At 25.0% G+C, this 20,752-nt stretch overlaps 1 protein-coding gene across 1 annotated transcript in view; it reads right to left on the minus strand.

Moving 5' to 3' along the window:
- Positions 1-13,347: 13,347 nt before the first annotated feature.
- Positions 13,348-20,752, minus strand: part of LOC105619323 (transcriptional repressor CTCFL) — a 9,363-nt gene continuing 1,958 nt past the window's right edge. Inside the window, exons 2-12 of the mRNA XM_012200845.1 lie at positions 19,606-19,829; positions 19,114-19,514; positions 18,651-18,820; positions 18,221-18,357; positions 17,430-17,580; positions 14,967-15,108; positions 14,548-14,820; positions 14,296-14,432; positions 13,920-14,086; positions 13,543-13,770; positions 13,348-13,404 (exon numbers count right to left, since the gene is read on the minus strand). Coding sequence (XP_012056235.1) covers positions 13,348-13,404; positions 13,543-13,770; positions 13,920-14,086; positions 14,296-14,432; positions 14,548-14,820; positions 14,967-15,108; positions 17,430-17,580; positions 18,221-18,357; positions 18,651-18,820; positions 19,114-19,514; positions 19,606-19,829 — 2,087 coding nt within the window. The remainder of the gene's footprint in view (positions 13,405-13,542; positions 13,771-13,919; positions 14,087-14,295; positions 14,433-14,547; positions 14,821-14,966; positions 15,109-17,429; positions 17,581-18,220; positions 18,358-18,650; positions 18,821-19,113; positions 19,515-19,605; positions 19,830-20,752) is intronic.

Here is a 20,752-nt window from a genome sequence, read left to right on the forward strand (position 1 = left end):
TAAATGAAGATAAATGAAGTCAATGATCAATAAAAGTTTTGAGATATATTTAATTTTTCAAGATAATAATAATTCTATAGGTAGAATCTATAAAGAAATATGTCCAAAACAGTGAAAGGGCTCCTTTTCAGAGCAAAAGCTTGTCAATAAATGATCATTTTCTATATCTCTTCTATATCTCTTTACAGATTCTATCTATAAAATTAATACCTTGAAAAATTAAATATACCTCAAGACTTTTATTGACCATTGATTTATCTTACGATTTTAAAAATCTTATCTTTTGACTCCACTTTTCATCTTTAAAGAAAGTTTCAACAATTATTATACAATATAAAGAAGACTTAATTTTTAATAATTTATTTACTGCAGTATATCCTTTGATATGATTTTGTTAATTAGTTTTTCTATGTTCTTTCCAATATTTAATTTTATTTGCAATATTTATTTATAACGTTTAAATCTTATACAACTACTGTTATTATTGTAAATCTGAGGATGACTAAATAAAATCGAAACGTTCCATTTATTAATTATTGTAAAAAACTTTCACATCTTTTATGATATAGATTAATGTCTTAATAAATTTTACCATTTTATTTTTAAGTTCGTGTTTGATCTGTCTTCATATATTCATTTATATTTACTTGTCTTTATCTACTTGTATTTACTATTTATTGTATTCGAGTAAGAAAATCGTATTAAATTTATACATATTCATGCATAAAAAATTTTTTACCGGGTACTTTAAGTTATTTTCTTTCGAATTGTTTTTTATATTAAAATAATATATCTTGGAAGTGTTAAAACGAAAAAGAATAAAATATTTGTATTTTTTAAATATATGAAATATATGAATACGGAAAATTAAAAAATATAAAGATTATATAAAATAATAATTAGAGTAAATGAAATTGTTGTATATGAATACCATAATATAGAAAAGTGTTTATTACACAGTTTAATAAATATTGTTTTATTATTTTTTCTGTCTATCCTGTTTTCAAATATTTATTCAGGATTAAGTTTTATACAAGTTACTGCAGAAAAGCAATACCTATATACACACATAAACGTATAATATTAACTGTTTTCTAAGAAATTCCTTTTATTTGCGTTTCATACTTATTTGTATATATCTTACTAATGAAATAATAACAAAAATTTTAATATAAAGCATATAATTTATTAATCTCGCTTTTCTGTAAAAGACATTTTACGTTTAATTATTATTATTTATTAATGCGCTCACTTCAGCCTAATCTTTTATAACTTATCCATATGTAGTAACTGGATTTTATCCAATTAAAGTAGTAACATGATGTAAGATCCAATATACATTTTATCAATAAATATAAGAATCTTATCTTATAATTTATTTTAAAATCGTGTTCAAAGTTTTGCATGATTTAAAATACTTAATTTTGAAATAATAAATAATAAATTATTCAAAAAATTATTTTAACAATATATACAAAATACGATAGGAATATATTTATTGAAATGAGGGAAAATTATTCCTTTCGGATTTTACATCATTCATCTGAATTTCCCATTTTCGCATGTTTTGTGAGATGAGATTCAGCAACGAATCGTTCGAATCGTTAAAATACGTACCTTGGACATGGGCCTATGGGCCTTGAATTTTATCGGATGATGATCATTTTAGTAATTTCCAGTTCATTTATTAAGTTTTTTTGATTACATTATAAAATTTATATTAAAAAATTTAATTTAATTTCATAATATTCTCTTGAAATAAAACGTTGATATGAAGATTTTTTAATTTAGATTTATTTTTAGTCGAATATTTAAAATTTTTATTTTGAATAAATGCGAATGGAAATAAACGCGAAATTTATTCATATATCAATAGAATTATTATTATTGTATTATTAATGATATTAATGATAATTGTTTATAATAATATTTAATCAATTTTATTAATATGGCCTCTTCGCGCGTTCGTGTTTCACGCATCATATAAAAGCATAAAGTTTTATTGCCGGCGAGATTAGTCGACAACAATCGACAGCAAAAAAGAGTTATTTCTCTTTGTTGTCGATTTCTGGCTTATAAAACCAGAATATTGGCTAAGAACAACAAAAGGTGAGTTTAATCTGGCCAGAAGAAAAAAGAGAATCTTTACGAGCTCAATGAGCATAGAATGTCTAAAATCGACATATAAGACAATTTTAAGATATTTTTTAGAATTCTTTATGAAATATCTTAAAGATATTTCTTAAAGAATTCTTAAAGATATGTTAAAGTTATTTTATGCGTCGATTTTAGACATTCTGCTCACTGAGAGGTAAATTGGTGTGACCAATCTAAGTTTACAAAAAGTAAACTGAATATTGGGGAGGGTAATTTGCTCGCAAATTGCGAGTTCTTATTTTTTGAAAATTATTTAAAATACAAAAAAATACAACAAACAACAGGGCTAATAAGAGATAGATAATCAAGCGCAAGTTTGACAAATTTAAAAAAACCTACAAAATTTGCACTTAATTATCCGTGCTGATTCTCATTAGTCCTGTTATTTGTTAATTTTTCTTATATTTTAAAGATTGAAAGAGCTTGTTTTAATTAATATATTATTGCTTATTGCTTATTTATTATTAGTATGATTGCGATTAAGTTATTCTACTGAGTTTTTTATTACGCGATAGGATATGGTTAGACATTGGCTGCGTTCAGCAGAGAAAGCAGCTTTGAAAAATTCTCATATGTGATTGGCTTGTACATTTAAATCCATAAAGAAAGAAAAGTAAGAATCAATTGTATTGAAGAATTTTACAACAAAAAGCTATTTTCTCTGAATGCAGCCATTAACGTATATTATATTCGCGGTGTTATACATTTATGAAGTAATGTAAATAGGAATACACGGAGAGATAGGTATCCGCGAATAAACACGAATAAATGAAAATATGGATAGGTAGGACAGTAAGTATAGACAGTAGGTAGGGACTATATTAGATAAAATGATAAATATAGACAAGTTAATAAGATTAAACTCATATGTAATACTTGATAATTGAAAATTGAGGGATTAAAAATTAAATAAAATTTTAAATTAATTTTAAGTTTTATTTAATTATCAGCATCCCGTTCCAATTATCGAATATGAACTCTCTAAATCTGAATCAGTGGATAGTCACTAATTACCTAGTGGCACTGGATAATTAGTGAAGTTTAATTAAAAAAAGAAGAATGTTTGAACATTATAATTAAAATATTGATGTTTACACGTTTCATCAATTTCAATCTTTCAATACCATATTCATTGAATTTATACTAAAACTAAATTTACACTAAAACAAGGTTTTAATTAGATCATATAATAAAGATTAGATAGATTAGGGATCTCACATTTCATTCATCGATTACCAGTGGCATACTTGATATTAATATCAGTAGTGATTATCCACTGATTCAGATTTAGAGAGAAATTAATTTCAAATTATATTAAATTTTCAGCTACCCTGAAATTAAACTTTTTTGTAAAATTCTAAACAGGTACAAATTATGTAATACGTTAATATTGCAATTAATTTTAAAAAAGTAAATAAATGTATAATACAATAATATTAGGTAATATATAATTTATATAATAAACTATGTCCAGATAAATGTTATCAATTATACTTACTTTCGTAATTTGCACAATAATTCCCGGGAAAAAATGTTATATATATATATATATATATACATATATATGGACATATTTTACATAATTGTATATAATGATACATAATTAGGTATATAAAATATATAAATTTTTATATAATTATGTATAATTTTATATATAATTATATATAATTATATATGAAACATTTTTCATGAATTACTAAGTAATTATACATTTACTGGAATATATATATCCGTATTGAATATCTATTTAATACAAATAGCATTTATCTTGTCGTAGTAAACCGAATTATTGCGTAATCATAATTGATGTAAATTATATGAAATCGACGAAACATATAATAACAAAAATTATTTATTGATTTAATAACTTTGATAAATATTTAATTTTAAATTTTTTTTCTAATTTAGATTTTATTATGTTTATCAAAAAGTCATTAACAATTTTAGTAAGTAACTTCTTATTAATTTAATGTTTAGAATAATCATTAATTTTTCTTCATATTTAGTATATAAATTTATTAAATAAGTCATAAAGATTGGAATTTTGATTGAAACAAAATTAAATATTAATTCCTTGCTTGCTTTTTGATATTTTTTACATTTTTAATATTATACAATTATAAGTATATTTTAACTAGAACAATTTATCATAAGCAAAGGCCATATTGCTGTCTCTCGTGTCAGATGGATGTCAGATTACATGATTTGTACTGATCAAAAATCGTAATTATTTTCATCATGGAGAATTACAATATTCCTCGTCGCTTTTCGTGAAGTCCATTCGCGAAGTCTAGTTTGATGTCTCTTCGGAGAGTCTTGTACAGGATTGGAATTAATCCCGGGTTTTCTCGTTTGCAGTTACTAATAATAATTTTAATGAGTTAATTGCTATATATTTTAAAATCAAGTTGCAAAATTAATTCAATGGTATATTTTAGCATATAATTTTTGCTTTTTTTGTTCTATTAAATGTTCTCCCATTAGTAATAATAATGTTAGTAACAGTACTGTTTTAATAACAGTAGGAATTTATTATATGATTGATGTGGATATAATTATTATTTGTTTAAATTCAAATTATTAAATAAATTTAAATTTTATACAAATAATTTGCTAATTTTGCGATTATTACCTTAACAAAAATATGATTACGAATGTGTATATTTAATTTTCTGTTATTTTAAAATCATTTGTAGGTATTGGACATCCCGCTATTGCAGAATATTTTAATTATTAATTTATATGTAAACTTTTCTATGATAAAATACATGCTGATATTATAAGATTATATTTAACGAAAATTGATTTTTGTCGATTTACATAATTTTTTTCAAAATTCTTTACAGTCTTAATAATGTTATCATGATTATATGAGTTGAATTAAAAATGTGTGGGTACAAAAAATTCAAGATAAGCCGGATGAATATCCTTATATTAGCGGGATATTGATAATTGTAATTTGAAAAATAAAGAATTGTAAAATTTTAAATAATAAATTTTTTAGTATAAATGTTCTTTAAAATCCCTTTATTGTCGGGTTGTTCGGCTCATTTTGAACAATTGGTACTCGAGAAACTTTTGTACTCATACATATAAAATTTACAATAACGCATGTATTTTATTATTATTAAATATATTCCTTCGTAACCATTATTTCGTAAGGAAAGTATTCTATTCTATTTATTTTTATTAAGTGGTGATTTTTAGTGATGGGTAGTAGAACATATTGTCTCGCGAATTTTAATATTATAATATTAAAGAAGTATAAATAAAAGTGATAATTGCAATTGACATGCTACCAAAATTACTTTTATTACTATCGTAAGAAGTCTGGAAAATTCGGAAAGATTTATACTCTCCTTTAATAAAATCATTGATGTTTGATGGAATGCTTAATTTTTCTTTACGAATGTACATTCTTTACGAATGTGAATTTGACATAGAAAGTTCGTCCTCCACTGAAAATTGCTTTTCTTTATATCGGATATTATTACAGCGTATCACAAGGAGGAACTTTCGTTTACATTATTGGGATAAGTTATCTTGAATGCGATGAAAATGCTGTCATAAATATATATTAATGATTTTCTAATGTAATATTAATAAGTTTTATATTCGCAAGTTAATAATTAATAGTAAATAATCTAATTGTTGTTAGTATTTGTTCCGCATTTATCAATATTTCATTAAATATTGATTTAGAAAAATTTGTTATCGTATCTTCGACGTTTTCATATAATCCTGCATTATTAAAATCTATTAATTATGCTCCTATTATATCAAATTTTTATATTTTAAATATCGTTTAATTGTATATTGTATTATAAATAATAATTATTATTGTAGTATTGAATTATATAAAATATTATAATAAAAAATAATATAAAAAAGTTGTGTAATATGATTGCTAATTATTGTATTGTATTTCGTTATTCATATTGCAATATGATTAGTGAAATATAATAAAATAATTAGACATAAAAATAAAAAAATAAAAAAAATATATTAAAAATATATTCATTCGAAAAACGGACTACTTAGTAGCTCTTTTTTTTTACGGATGAATATACTTATAAAGAAAAGAAACCTTAAATTAACATTATATGATTGGAAAAAGTTAAAGTATTCAAAATCTCTATAGACCTCTTTAGACCTCAGTCTCTATAATTGTTAGATATTTTCCCTTTCTTTTGAAAAGAATAAAGAGAAATTATCTTCATTGCAAAGTAAACGGGAGTTTACTTTGCAATGAAGATAATTAAAGGAGTAAGTTAAAGGAAATTCAACTGCTAGAACAGTTTTTAAATTAGCGTGCGCGCGATTTAAAATTTAATTACTCCGAATAAATTTTATTGATAATATTTCTTCTAATTTATTTAATTTATCCTTTCTTTCACAGGACGAAATACTTAGAAAAAAATAATAGATACTGTCAAATGTTTTACATGATATATTAACGCCTCCTAATTATAGAGACTTTAGAATATATTTACATATTAGTAATTATGATAAAAACGGATTGAAAATTTATGCATAAAAATACATAACTTTCTAATTCCATTTTTTATTATAAGATAAAATTCACTAAATTAACTTGTTTGAATATTCAATTTCGTGTTTCTTTAAATTCAACAAATTTTATTTTTATAGATACGAAATTAAAATTTTCATTTGAAGACTCATTAATAAACATTGTGTCATTAACAGATTTATTAAATAAAGATTGTTATTGCAGAACCAGAATTCGAATTTCCTTAAAATATCATTCCTTGAAATATAATTCCGTAAATTTTATTATGATATGCATGCATTTTGATGAGATATCTTGTACACCTAATCAAAAATGTATAAGCAATTTTTGCATTATATTTTATATTAAAAATATTTAAGTCTATTTTTTGTGTTGTATTATATTTTATAATTTATTATTGCATTGTGTCTGATTACTTTGTATTATAATTCTTTTTTATGTTCTTTTTATGTTAGTATCAATTAAATACATTGTATTGAAAATATTAAATTCGTATGTAATACATAAAGATATTCAAAGCCAGCAAACTTCAAGTTGCACGTAACGTATCTCTTACAATTAATTGTAATTTGCCATGAGAATATAACTGTAATATATTACATTATACTACAGTTTATTAATTGTTACATGTAACTTGTTTGCTGAGAAAAAGAAGACCGCCGTTAAAAATTGACGAGAGTGGTGGAGGGCCTCTACAGGTTGATTCTTTTTTATTCATTTTCTTTACAATTTTCTTTACTTTAAATTAAATATAGTTTGCTTACAATTAAAAGAATTTCAACTTTATTCAAAAGTTGCAAATTGCAATATGATAAAGTAGCGCATTGATTGCCATGTTTCAGGAATTCCCGTCCTATTTGAATACCTATATTTGTCTTACTTTTAAATTTCAACAATACAATTAAAATTAGATATTTTAAAGGTATCAACAAATAAATTTCTTATATTACATATCGGCATCGTGAAAGCCCTTTTTTGCATATAACAATAGCAGAGTTTTTATTACTATATCACTCGTCGCTTATCTCTCGTCGTATTTGGTATGCAATAGACATTAAGGCCAATATTCATAGTCGATTCTTATTTTAAGACATAACTTATTTTAAGTAATAATACGGCTTTCTGATTGGTTCATGAAATTTTAAGATTGTACTTAAGACTATCTTAAATATAAGATTTAACTATGAATGCAGGCAGAGAGAAATCTGAATCTCTATTAATTTGATAGATTTTAGTTATTTCAGTGATTTTAGCGATTTATTTCCATCAGAAGTACCAAAAAAAATTAATGTCACATATTTATACATATTCATGCATGAAAAATGTTTTACCGAGTACAACGTCTAATTATCAATACGGGCATAATTATAAGATCTAGCCTTGACATTATCTGGCTTTTCTTTATTTATTCTTTATTTATTCATATAGCAATTTAATTTACAAAAAATCATCTTAGTTGATGAGTTTGATTATTTATCAACATCTCTCACTGATCGAAAGGTCAGTCGCCCGTATAGAATTCGAGAGTTCCGTAGATTCGTATTTCGTCGTAAGGTGATATATTCGTAAGTTATTTACAGATGTTTAGGATGCTAATGAGCATTATTGTTAAATTATTAAGCAATTAATTTCATTCATTTAATTGTGAGATTATTATTTCAGTTGTGTTTCAAATCCGAATCGGCGTACAGTCTATAAATTAATAACTACTAATATTAATAATACAAAAAAAACTATTTGTATATTCACATATGAATATTATTATATAAGTCATGACTCATTTGATAGACAATAGTATTTTACTCTTTTATTTAGGTTTTAACTTATTATTCATGGATTATCATGCAATGTTTTTCTACGAAAGTCATTTTTCTAGTAACTTCTCAAAGTAACACTAATTTACATCAAATATTATTTTAAACCGATTAGATGTTTTTATAGATTTTTCAATGCTAAAAACATGATATCGCAAGCCAAAAGTTTCAGTACATCAGATTTCTAATCATAAAATATATACAAAATTCATTAAACAATTGTATACAATTAATCATTAAGTTATGCTTGAAATTACAAAAATTATTATGTTTGTCGTTATGTGAACTATGTATTAGAGTTCCTACAGACGAATGACTTTGTAGTGTCACAATCGAAATGCCGATCGCCAACCCATTCATAATGTTCATACGCTATATTCATACAGTTATATTCTGTAGCGCTAGAGAAAACATATTCGCGATACTTTTCTCCGTAGCTCCATAATGAACAGATCGGCGTTTTGACTTCTAATCTCAGAATAATCTTTTTTACAAAAAAAAATGTTAAATAGTGCAAAAAACTATTTAGTTAATGTGCAATAATAGTGCAATAAATCTTAATTATTTCGAAAATTTGACGTGCTAGTGAAATTTAATTTACGGCATCGTTTTAGATATCCAAAAATCTATACTTAATAAGAAAACAACTTATACTCTGATTTAAAATTATAAAAAAAAACATTTTTTTTGTAAACTAGTGTAATTAACGTTTAAAACTTAAACTTCCTTTAGAGACTCATGAATGGATACCACGATTGAATTTAACAAAAGTACAAGATGTCTCAAGTCGCCTACATTTGCGGTACCTACTATATTATTCATCTGAGCTAAAAATCTGAGATAAAAACATTTAATCAACTACTTATTTGACTTGATTTAAAAAGCATGTTTTTCAGTTAAAAATTTGTTACATTATATTGTAAAACTTTCTAATCACTATCTATGAAAAAAATCATAACTTTTAAATAATTTTTTAAAATTTACTTTAGAATTATTTAAGTAATACTATTGACATCTACCTTGACTTGTTTTAAAGAAGGATCAAGCTTCATGTAAAAAAATTGCATACTTTGAAATATGTTTTCAATAAAATATAGTAATCTAAACTAAAACTCTTAAGAGCCGGTTTCATCAACGCTAATTAATTGATCAATCGCATTTGCTATTTAGTAAAATTGATCAATTATGGTTGATAGTTAATCTCGATTAGGATTAATCGGCGTTAGTAAAACCGGTCCTAGATATATCAAAACATTCGTTTTATCTAAGCCGAAACAAAATGCCGACAATCTTCCTATTAGTTATCAATTGTCATTTCGATTTAGTTGTCTGTAATCCAATAAGCGTTTAGTATTATTGATATAGCTATAAAGTATGGTAATAGGTCCAAAATGAAGGATTTATGTGTTACTTTGGTATTTAAAGCTTTAATTTAAACTTTACAAAATATCAAACTTTTTGATAGTGAAGAATAATAAAATATGTCGAAAAATCGTAGAATTAATGCTAATTATATACTTAGAGTCTTATTTAAATGTGATTACAAATTTACAATTTTACTACGATAAATGTTATAATAGTTTTATATAATTAAAGTGTGCGTAAATCATAATTTGTCACATTCAGAGAACTTTTATCATTCTAAATTTTAAATTGAATATTCTTTCACATAAAAAAAAGGCACTGTTATAGGAATACTTGAGACAATTTTAAAGCTTTTTTATTGTCACATCCGAAATATCATTACAAAAGCGTTACGTTTATAATTAATATCTAGTTAAAAAATTATTACTTTGCTAAATTTGTTTCTAATATAATTAACATGTCTAAAATGTTCCCGAGAAAAAATGTTACATAATGAGCATATTATATATATGTATAATTATACTTATATAAAATATGTCAATTTTATTTATAATTATATGTATATAAAACATTTTTTTCCCAGGTTGGTTCAAGAACATACACTTAACAAATTAATAATACAAACAAAAAGGACATTCTCCCACAAAAATTCAAAGAATAATATATACAAAATTCTATTTCAAGATTACGATGCGACTATTTCGTAGATCAAACTAGTAGGAAGAACAATAGAATATTGCGGAATATATATAAATACTATTTATATATTAATCGTATTACTAAACGATTAGAGCTTAATGTTTAGAAACATTTGGTGATTACGAAATACAATTAATTTTGATCATGAATTTGGTTGAAAGAATGTCCAAATTCTCTTGATGTTGAATAATTTTTAAATATTGTTGAGTAATTTTTAAAATTTTTTATATATATACGTATGCAGAATAATGGCCTTCACGTTTTGGATAAGTTGCGTTATCAATATTGAATATTAACATTTAATAAGGTTTTATCTTTTGTTAATTTTTTGTTTACACCTTTCTTATTTATAAATTTATCGTTTGATAAATGATGATATGATCCATTTGCATCCTTATGTATTATTATGTATTATGGTTGAAACGTAACATTTCTTCTTCTTTTGAATGCCTATTTGAATAATACAATCAAAAATTTGATTAGATATGTGTAATTATTCTCGATCTCGTCAAGATAAATCACTTTTCAATTTTTTGTAATTTAATATGTTGAAGACCAAAGAAAATTATTAAAATGTTTAATTAATGTGAAGATGTCAGTATTTTAATAATAAACTAGCTAATAAAATTTTTATTATCTGCGCATTTTAATCACGCGCTGTACTTTTATTCACTTTGTTTGGTTTTTGTTGTTTCTAATGAAGACGCAAATATACATCGGTAAATACATTTATTGACTGAATAAAAAAATATCTACAAGAAAAAAAAAGACCAAAATTACAAATTTAAAAGCTCAATAAATATGTTCGAACTTTTGCATAATGACATATAAAATGTCGATTTCATAAAATCTAAATAAACTTAAGAAATAGAAAGAAAAATAAAAAATGTAAGTACAAACGAGTAAATATGAACAAGTATGTCGAATGGTTGCAACGAATATATTGTCGATAAGGTAATGTTTATTATCGAGAGAATATTACACCGTTTGTTTTTTCTTTGGAATAATGTAAGAAAGTGCAGAATTTTAAGTGCATACAATAATTGATCACTAAATTACAATTGTACAATTTGTGTATATAAAAAAAATTGTACATATTTTTTACAATGATTATTTCGCCTATATAAGCGGAATAACTTATTTCATGAGCAACATTGTACGAGCATTAATTATACACTTTTCTTTATTCCGATGTATTCGTGAAAATACATATGTCATGCCGTTTTAATGTAGCAATATATCGATTTCACTAAGAAGTATTACATTTCAAGTTTGTAATTGTAAAAAGGCATGAACATATAATTTGTTTCTTATATATGAAAAAAATTTTAATACTTCAATTAATTCAACAATTTCGTTCCCATAACTTATTCTAAAATGACAGAAGTATTCAAGACATTTATTAAGTAAATACACATAAAATCGTTTACAATGTATGCTTTGTTTTGTTTTCGAATACCATCATGCCCGAAATGAAACGAGAAACACTATGTGCGAGATTAAACATTTATATGTATTTAGTATATATCAAAAATTTGCTTAGTACAAGATGTGAAATAACTTTCGATAATTTTATAATAGTACTATTAGAAAACATGAACAGTGCTATTATAAAACATTTTAAGTTAAATTGTAATTATAAGTTTCAATAATTATAACTATCTAATATACTATTGTAAAAATAATATTATCATTCTATGCGTATTACTGCACATAGAAGTTAGTAAAAATATTATACATAAGTTATTTTGGAATTTCGAATTAGTAAAACAAAAGGATATTTTGATCAAAAAATAAAAAATACGTTACATTGTCCTCTCTTTTAACAAAATGTTATTTTTAGCATTATTATGAAACCAACATATAGCTTACAATTCGCACCTCTTTATTACTTTCTGATATTTTAACATTAAGAAAGAGTATGACTATGATAAACAATATAAAATACTTTTGAAATAGATATAAATTAATTGCTTTCCTCCTGATATTTTCTGTTTATATTGAAACTTAAAAGTGATCTCTAAATCAATATATATATATATATATACACACATATATATATATATATATATATATATACATATATATATATATAGGAAATAATAAACATTTATTTACATTGTAACCTTCGTTTTAATTATTCTTATTAGTTTTAGTTTTATGAACTAATTTTAACTCTTCAGAACTGTGTTAGTTACACACATCAATAAAAGACATAACGGCTTCTACATTAAAGTTATAAATAAATTTGTTTAAAAATATTATGCCAAGATATTAATATATTTCCTTATAGTTAACATATATAATTTTATCTAACTTTGTTAATGTCATTATTAAGTTTTCTTATTGCTAATAACGTAAATCATATTTTACAATATCCATAATTGTACATTTGCTTGATATTTTACTATAGACCAAAACTACGATATTTTCATAAATTATTATGTGTACCTAGTAACGGCAAAAAAAGTTCTTGTACCATGCATGTAAATCACACTGCAGCTCCCTATTAGAGCTATGCAAAGTATTTTTAGATGATAATACACTGCATCAGTTTTATTATACACAATATATATATATATATAGTTTCCTTGACTTTAATAATTTTTGTTTTATAACTAATTATAATAGATTTACAGTATAAATAAGGAAAATTGTCAAGTGCGCTTTGACTCTTATTGTCTAATTTTCCTTATTTTTTAAGAATATTACACTAACACTGGGACAGAAGTGAAACATTGGACTATTGAATAGGTACATCTTCTTTCTTTATATTTGTTATTACGAGATTGTTTGTAACATGTTTATATTATTACCACTTTCTTCTTCTTCTTCTTCCTAAAAAATAGAATTTATTACATATTAATATTCAATGTTTAAATAAATTCATATTATTTTCCTTTTTCTTATAATATGAATGTTATTTTAAAAATTTATAATATGAATGTTATTTTAAAAAGATTAAATACTACTCACCTCATCAAATCCGAAACAGGTTTCCATTTCTTTTTGCAATTTAGGATCATGTTGTGAATTCTGTGCTGATGATTTTGATGGAGTAGAAGGTTCTATCTTTAGGTCATGCAACTCCATATCTTCTTCTACTTCATCAATTTCTTCTCCTGTTCCTGTTACTATGCTATTGTCTTGAGTTAAAGGATCTTTCATTACTAATTCTCCATCTTCACTTGCGACAACAGCCATCTAATCATCATCATAAATGATATTATAAGCATAATAAATTTTATATTTATTTTATATATTACTTATTTAGATTATACTTGATGTATTTAATTATATAATAATTATATAATAATTTGTTTCAAAAGAGATAAATAAATCCTTTAAAATACCTTGCTTAAAGAGCAAATATCCTGATCAGTTCCTTGAGTATCCGCTAATTGAATCACTTCTAATACAACGTATTGCTGGCCATCACTACCTTGAACCGCCATCATGTCATCCTCATCTTCCTCCTCTTCTTCATCTTCATAACCTTTAAGTTTAGAAGCTAAATCACCTGTTGTTACAATATAACACATGGATATTAGTCAATGACCCATATTTTAGATCATATCGTAAGTGTCCCTGTGAGAATGAACGATTTTATATGCTATGAAGTAACGTAAAGAATTCACGTTTATGAATGACAACGCAGATTCTAAATTTGTTGCGATTTCTTTACAACTTCCTATAAAAATTTAAGATCATTACTTTTTTGAAATTTACCTGTCATTACTTCAACACGTTGACCGTCAATGATTTGTATCTTCTTCTGTCTACCGATTTTCAAAGCTTGTTGTTTTTCTTGCAGAGACGATTCTGGATCATGAACGGCCATATGACGAATAAGATTACCTTTATGTCTGCGTAATAGAAAATTTTATGTTAAAAAGGTACTAATAATTAATTTTATCGTTAATTAGTTTTATCGTCATTAATCCTTTCAGATAACATTTCAGATTAATTACGTATACATACCTAAATGCTCTTTCACATTCAGGACATTGATGCGTTTTTTCTTGTGGCGCTGGAGGAACATAGTTAGGATTATGATAGAGATTGCAATGCCGTTTGAGTAATTGTTTTTGTCTAAATGATTGAAAACAGTGATCACACTGATATGGTTTCTGATCGGTATGAATAAGCATATGACTTTCCAAATGACGCGCCGATATAGATGCATATGGACATAGGTCGCACTTGTAACACTTTTCTCCTTCGTGAGTTTTACTGTGCAACTTATAGCTATATCTAAAATATAATACATACATTAAAAATATAGTTTATTAAGGTGTGCATTATAATTTTTGTGTTTTATATATTTAATTACTTCAATAATTAATTACTTCAAATTGTAGTAATGTTTCTCAATATAATTAAAAAAATTGCTTATGTACCTGTCTGGGAATGTCTTTCCGCAACGTTTGCATTTTAGTGGTTTATCTGAAGTATGCAATTTTTGCACATGAATTCTAAGATCTGTTTTTCTGCCACATGTAGCGGGGCATAACTCGCATTGAAATACTGGTTTATCACCTACTGCAATACATATATTGTGGCGATGAGAAAGTAAATTTATGTAAATAATATATAATCTGTTCATAAATAATTAATGTCAAATATAAAACAAAACATATAATATATATCATATTGAATGAGACAAAAATACCTGACAAGGTGAGACAAGAATTCCTGAATATCTTGAAAAATATAAATTTTACAGAAAAGTCTTTCAGACAAAAGTTGTAGGATTTAAAATTATCTATTTACTGATCTTATCAGTTTAATCTTGGGTGGCGTCGCCAAGATTAAGTTAAGGTTAAATCGATTTTTTTTAATAGAAACTTTCATTTTTTATTGCTTATTTTTGTAATTTACCTCTCAAGAGCTTTTCAAAACACTATAACAAAATATTTTTCATTAACTACTTTTATTCTTACACTAAAAATGAAAATGAACAACCTCCTTAACATTAACGATATTAATATCATGATTCTGAACCACATTTAAAAGATTTTAATTATCAATTGGACACTACAGACAATGCTAATGCCGGCTGTAACAGAGTTGCCACAGAAAATGAATTTTAAAATTCCCTGACTTTTCTAGATTTTCCAGATGAAAATGGAAAATTTTCCAATACAAAATATGTACATTTAGAATCAAGGATTGGAGGAAAACTAGCCTATATTATAAAAAATATATTATTAATAATTAAAACTATATTATTAATAATTATCAAAAAAAGCTTAGTAGAATAATTTTGCGTACAAATTCAAACCAACAAAAAATAAATTAGTATTGGAAAAAAGAATGCAGTTATGAAAAAGAACAATCGAATAAAAATACTGAATAAACACACTCGAATAAAATATCAATTTTAATTATTTTATTAAAAGTGCGCAAGTTTTGAACATATTTAACTATAAAATAGATATTTAAAAAAGTTATTTAAAAAGTTATAACAATTATTTAGAATAGGAGCAGTTTAAGAAAATTGTAAGCAAATTTAAAAAGACTTCCATACTTTTTTTACATTTTCCTCTGACATTTCTCAATTTTCCACGACCAATTTCAATTTCAATTTCACTGACTTTGCCCAGTTTTCCAGATCTGTGATAACTCTCAAATGTAACTTTCAAGCCTTATAATTCAAAAAAACTGCGTTCAGCAGAAAAAATAGTTTTGTAACTGTTTTGTAACAATTCTTTAATATGATTAGTTTATACATTTAGATTCAATAAAAAATTAAGGGCAAAATCAAGTATATTAAAGAATTTTATAATAGTTGCAAAGCTGCTTTTTCTGCTAAACGCAGCAAAATTAGTTAATGGAAAAATATTTTGAAAAGCTTGAGATAAGATAAAGATTATGTAATGAAAACTGGGAATTTCCATTTAAAAAAAATAGATTTATCTTTGATCTTAGCGACGCCACTTCAAATTGATAAGATCAATAAAAAGATCAATTTTTATCTGAAACACTTTTCTATAAAACTTATATTTTCCTAGATATTCAGGGGTTCTGATACCTTTGCCCCACTCTGTATAATAAAAGAAACCAATAAGAGACTGGATATCCGAGTGTACAACAAATTATTTATTAAAATATTAACAATAACTTAGATGTTTTGACATCATAATTTGGATCATCCTCAGTAAATACAGAATAAAGCAGAGAAATTACATGTATTTTAAACATTGAAAGCAGTCACATAAAAACCGAACACATGTCAAATTTTTTCTCTATTTGCATGTGTAATGCATGTGGAACTACGTCAAATGGAGATTGAATCCATATTGTCTTACAAGATACAATAAAAAATATATATTATATTTATATAGTTTTTTCTGCCAAGTTTTAAAAATAATACTAATGCAACGCGAATGCTATAATTTCTGAATATAATGTTCGAATACCATACTTTTAATTTTTATTACAGCTTTTAAAATAAAATTAATCTTTATGTCATCTAAATATGAAAAATGCAAACTTTCGGTCGAAGTTAGATGTTAAACTAATACATATATACGTATTCTTTAAATGAATTTATCTCAGAATATAATTACTATTGAATTTTCAACATAATCAATCTAAAACATTCCTCCAAATTTAATCTTAAAATCTATAAAGAGAGAGAGAACTTATTGCGAAAAATATTACCTCAGCTGGGAATTAAATCTGAATCTCTAGCATTCCGTGAGAGAAAAATCTTTATGTTTAAGATATGCAAATTATATCATATTTAAATTATGAATAACATTATTTTAAATTTCCTTATACTAAAGCCATTATTATTTTACTCAATTGATCTTAAAGACTTCCTGGAAGCAATATGTATTTTTCTAAATAAAACTTACCATTATGTATTAATTTATGCGCTTTCAAACTGTTAGATTGAGTAAATCTTGCTTGACAAAAATCACATTCATATGGTTTTTCTCCGGTGTGAATGCGAAGATGACGTTTTAGTTTAAATGTATCCGGACTTGCATATGTACAATGTGGACACTAAAAAATTATTAAATATTTATTATATTTATTATATTTATTAGTCATTGTTACAGAATCAATAAAATAAGAATAAAACATATTTTTTACATTAAATATCATAAATTATAATATTTAAAAATAAAAACTAGTTAAAAACATTATAAGGAAATACATAAATTATATAATACACATTATTTATAAAAGAACTACAATTCTAGGAAGAATAAACTTGATAGACTTTTAGTTTTCTGTATTCATGCAACTTATTTTTCATATATATATATCCACATACAGACTATGTTCCACTTAGAACTTGCAAAACTCTTAGAATTATTTCAGCCTTGTTGTTTATCAAATGTTAAACAAAAATAATACAAGCATTGGAAGCAACAAATGGAACGCAGCCTATAGTGCATTTATAAAGTTTTTATATACGTATTTTTCGCATATATGTCTACATTTACACGTCATGCTTAATCGGATTTAATAACATCAATAATTATGGAATTGGCCAATCATAGCTGTTCCTCAGAAGAATATGACAACTGTGATTGGCCAGTTTTATAATTATAGACGTTATTAAACTTGATTAAGGGTACCGTAATAATAATAAATATAGTCTATGATAAATTAAATTAAGAAAAATAAAAATATATACCTGGTAGGGTCGTTCGCCAGTATGGCATCTAATATGTCTCTTCAATTTTGATAATTCAACAGATGCATAATCGCACTCATGACATTTATGTGGTTTTTCATGGGTGTGTCTGTAGCGAACATGTCTTACAAGTTCACCTGCAAGCATATGAAAATAGAAATATTATACAGCTCCTATTTTTGCAAGCATTTATATTTGATAAATCGAACATTTCTAACTTAAAAACAAATTTAGCAAAATCACTGTTAATTTTTAAATAATTATATTTAATGTATAATAAACAATGTTATTAATTAATTATATTTAAAACAAAATAAAATAATTTTGAAATTTATCAAATACATTTTATATTTTTTTACATTTTTTTACATTTTTTTCTTCACATAATTCAAATTGAAATAAAAAAAATAATTAGGATTAAATTACATACCAGAAGTTGTAAATGCACTCTCGCAATATTTGCAATGATGAGGTTTGGTCCCAGTATGAGTGTTAACATGATTCTGAAGTGAAGCTAGCGTTTTAAATCCTCGCTCACAAACACTACATTTATGTGGTCTTTCTTCTGAGTGCGATTTCATATGTCGTGACAAAAGATATCTATTACATAAATATACATTAAAAAATTAATTCATTATTACTTATCTAATTGAGCATACCGTTTCTTTAGATACGTGTGCGATAATAAATTCAAAAATAAATTAAATCATACAAGGTTACATTCGAAAATATCCGAGAGTTCCTGTAAATTATTTTATATCCTTGTTAATAAATATCCAAATGTTAAACAAAAATAAAATGATATACGGAATCACTCGAATGGTATTTTCGAACGTGCCAGCATAAAAAAACATTACATATAGAAAGATAATTATACAAGTTAAAAGTAATACCGTTTTGGGCTAGTATAGTTGCAGTAGTTGCACATATGAGCTTGAGTTACGGTTTGAGATTTCTTTGGGAGGAACTTAATAATTTTAGTTTTGTCATCTTCTGTCTCAGATTCAACTGGAGCCTCATTGTCTTCATTGTCTTCAAAATCATATACTGTGAGATCTTGTTCACCTTCTGCTTCTTCTCCTTCAGCTGGTGCAGCAGCTGTTGCTGCTGCTACTGCCACTGTCGTTGCATCATCTTCCGTAGATTTACTTTCTTTCTCTTCGGTTTCAGGTTGTTGAACTATCAAAACGTAACTAACTTCTCCAGGATTTGTATCGGATGGTACAATCGTGACAGTTTGATATGCATCGCCAGAATTAATTACAACTTGATTGTTTTCACCATTAACTTGTCCCTAACATTTATATTTGTATGTATTTCTAGCTGTTTTTTGTATTTTGTAAATTACAATCGTTGACAACAATTATAATTTTATCATTACTCACTTCTTCATCACCTTCAGCATTTTCAAGCTCTTCGATCTCTTGAAATTGTTCATCTTGAGTTGCATCACCTTCGTTTTGTACATCAGTCTCTTCTACCTCCTGTATTTGTACCTGTGTCATTACAGGCGGTTCGTCACTATTTGCCTGGTAATAATATTGACCAGACTGATCGACAAAGTATGTCCCACCCTCTTCTCCACCAGATAATCCTTCCACTTGCTGCACTATAATAAAAATATATAAAGAAGATATATAAAGAAGATATATAAATATATAGATAAAACAAATCTTTCCAATGCTTTGCTTATGAGTTAAATGATTTGACCTCTCCATTGTTTTGAGGAAGACAAAGAAAGTAAAAAAGAATAATAACAGCCAATTACTAAGCAGAACTCTTTTTGTTTTCTCTCTCTCTCTGTTTTATTCAGTAAAATGACAGAGAGGTGAAAGCATAGTTGGAATGCAAAGAGTTGGACAAAAGCCATATTTCTGTACATATGTGTGTGTGTGTTTGTGTGTGTGTGTGTGTGTATGTGTGTGTGTATTTATTATCATTTTAATTTATCACCTTCACTAATTTTTTTTTATTTTAGAAAAAATATTTTAGACCGAGTGGAACAATTTCGAAAAAGTTTAGTAATATTGTTTTTCTTCTTAGTAGTATCGCCAAGAAGAAATAAAAGTAATCTTCATCTTTTAAATAAAAATTATGATTTTTTTGCATAGTGATTCTTCTTATTGTTGTATATAAAGATATTAAAATAGAAATATCAAAAAACAAGTTTACGAAATATTTTGTATTTTATTTTAACACATGTTGACAAAAAATATTAAATATTTCATAAATTTTGGTTTTTGTATCTCTATATACTTAATATTTCTCTTAATATTCTTAATGCTTCTATATACAAAATAATTAAAGCAGTCATATTATTAAAAAAAAAATTATATAATTTTATTTCAAATACAAAAAGTAGAAGTGATCGTCATATCTTTTTGATTCGTCCATTTAGAACAAAAACATGACTAAAATACATCTTGAAATCCTTCCATCTTGTTTAAATCATTTCTTCTAAAATCAAAATTTTTTTGGGGAATAATAATTATATATATATATATATATATATATATATATATATATATATAT

The sequence above is a fragment of the Atta cephalotes genome (genome assembly GCF_000143395.1).
Source record: "Atta cephalotes unplaced genomic scaffold scaffold00021, whole genome shotgun sequence".
In the NCBI taxonomy this organism is placed as follows: Eukaryota; Metazoa; Arthropoda; class Insecta; order Hymenoptera; family Formicidae; genus Atta; species Atta cephalotes.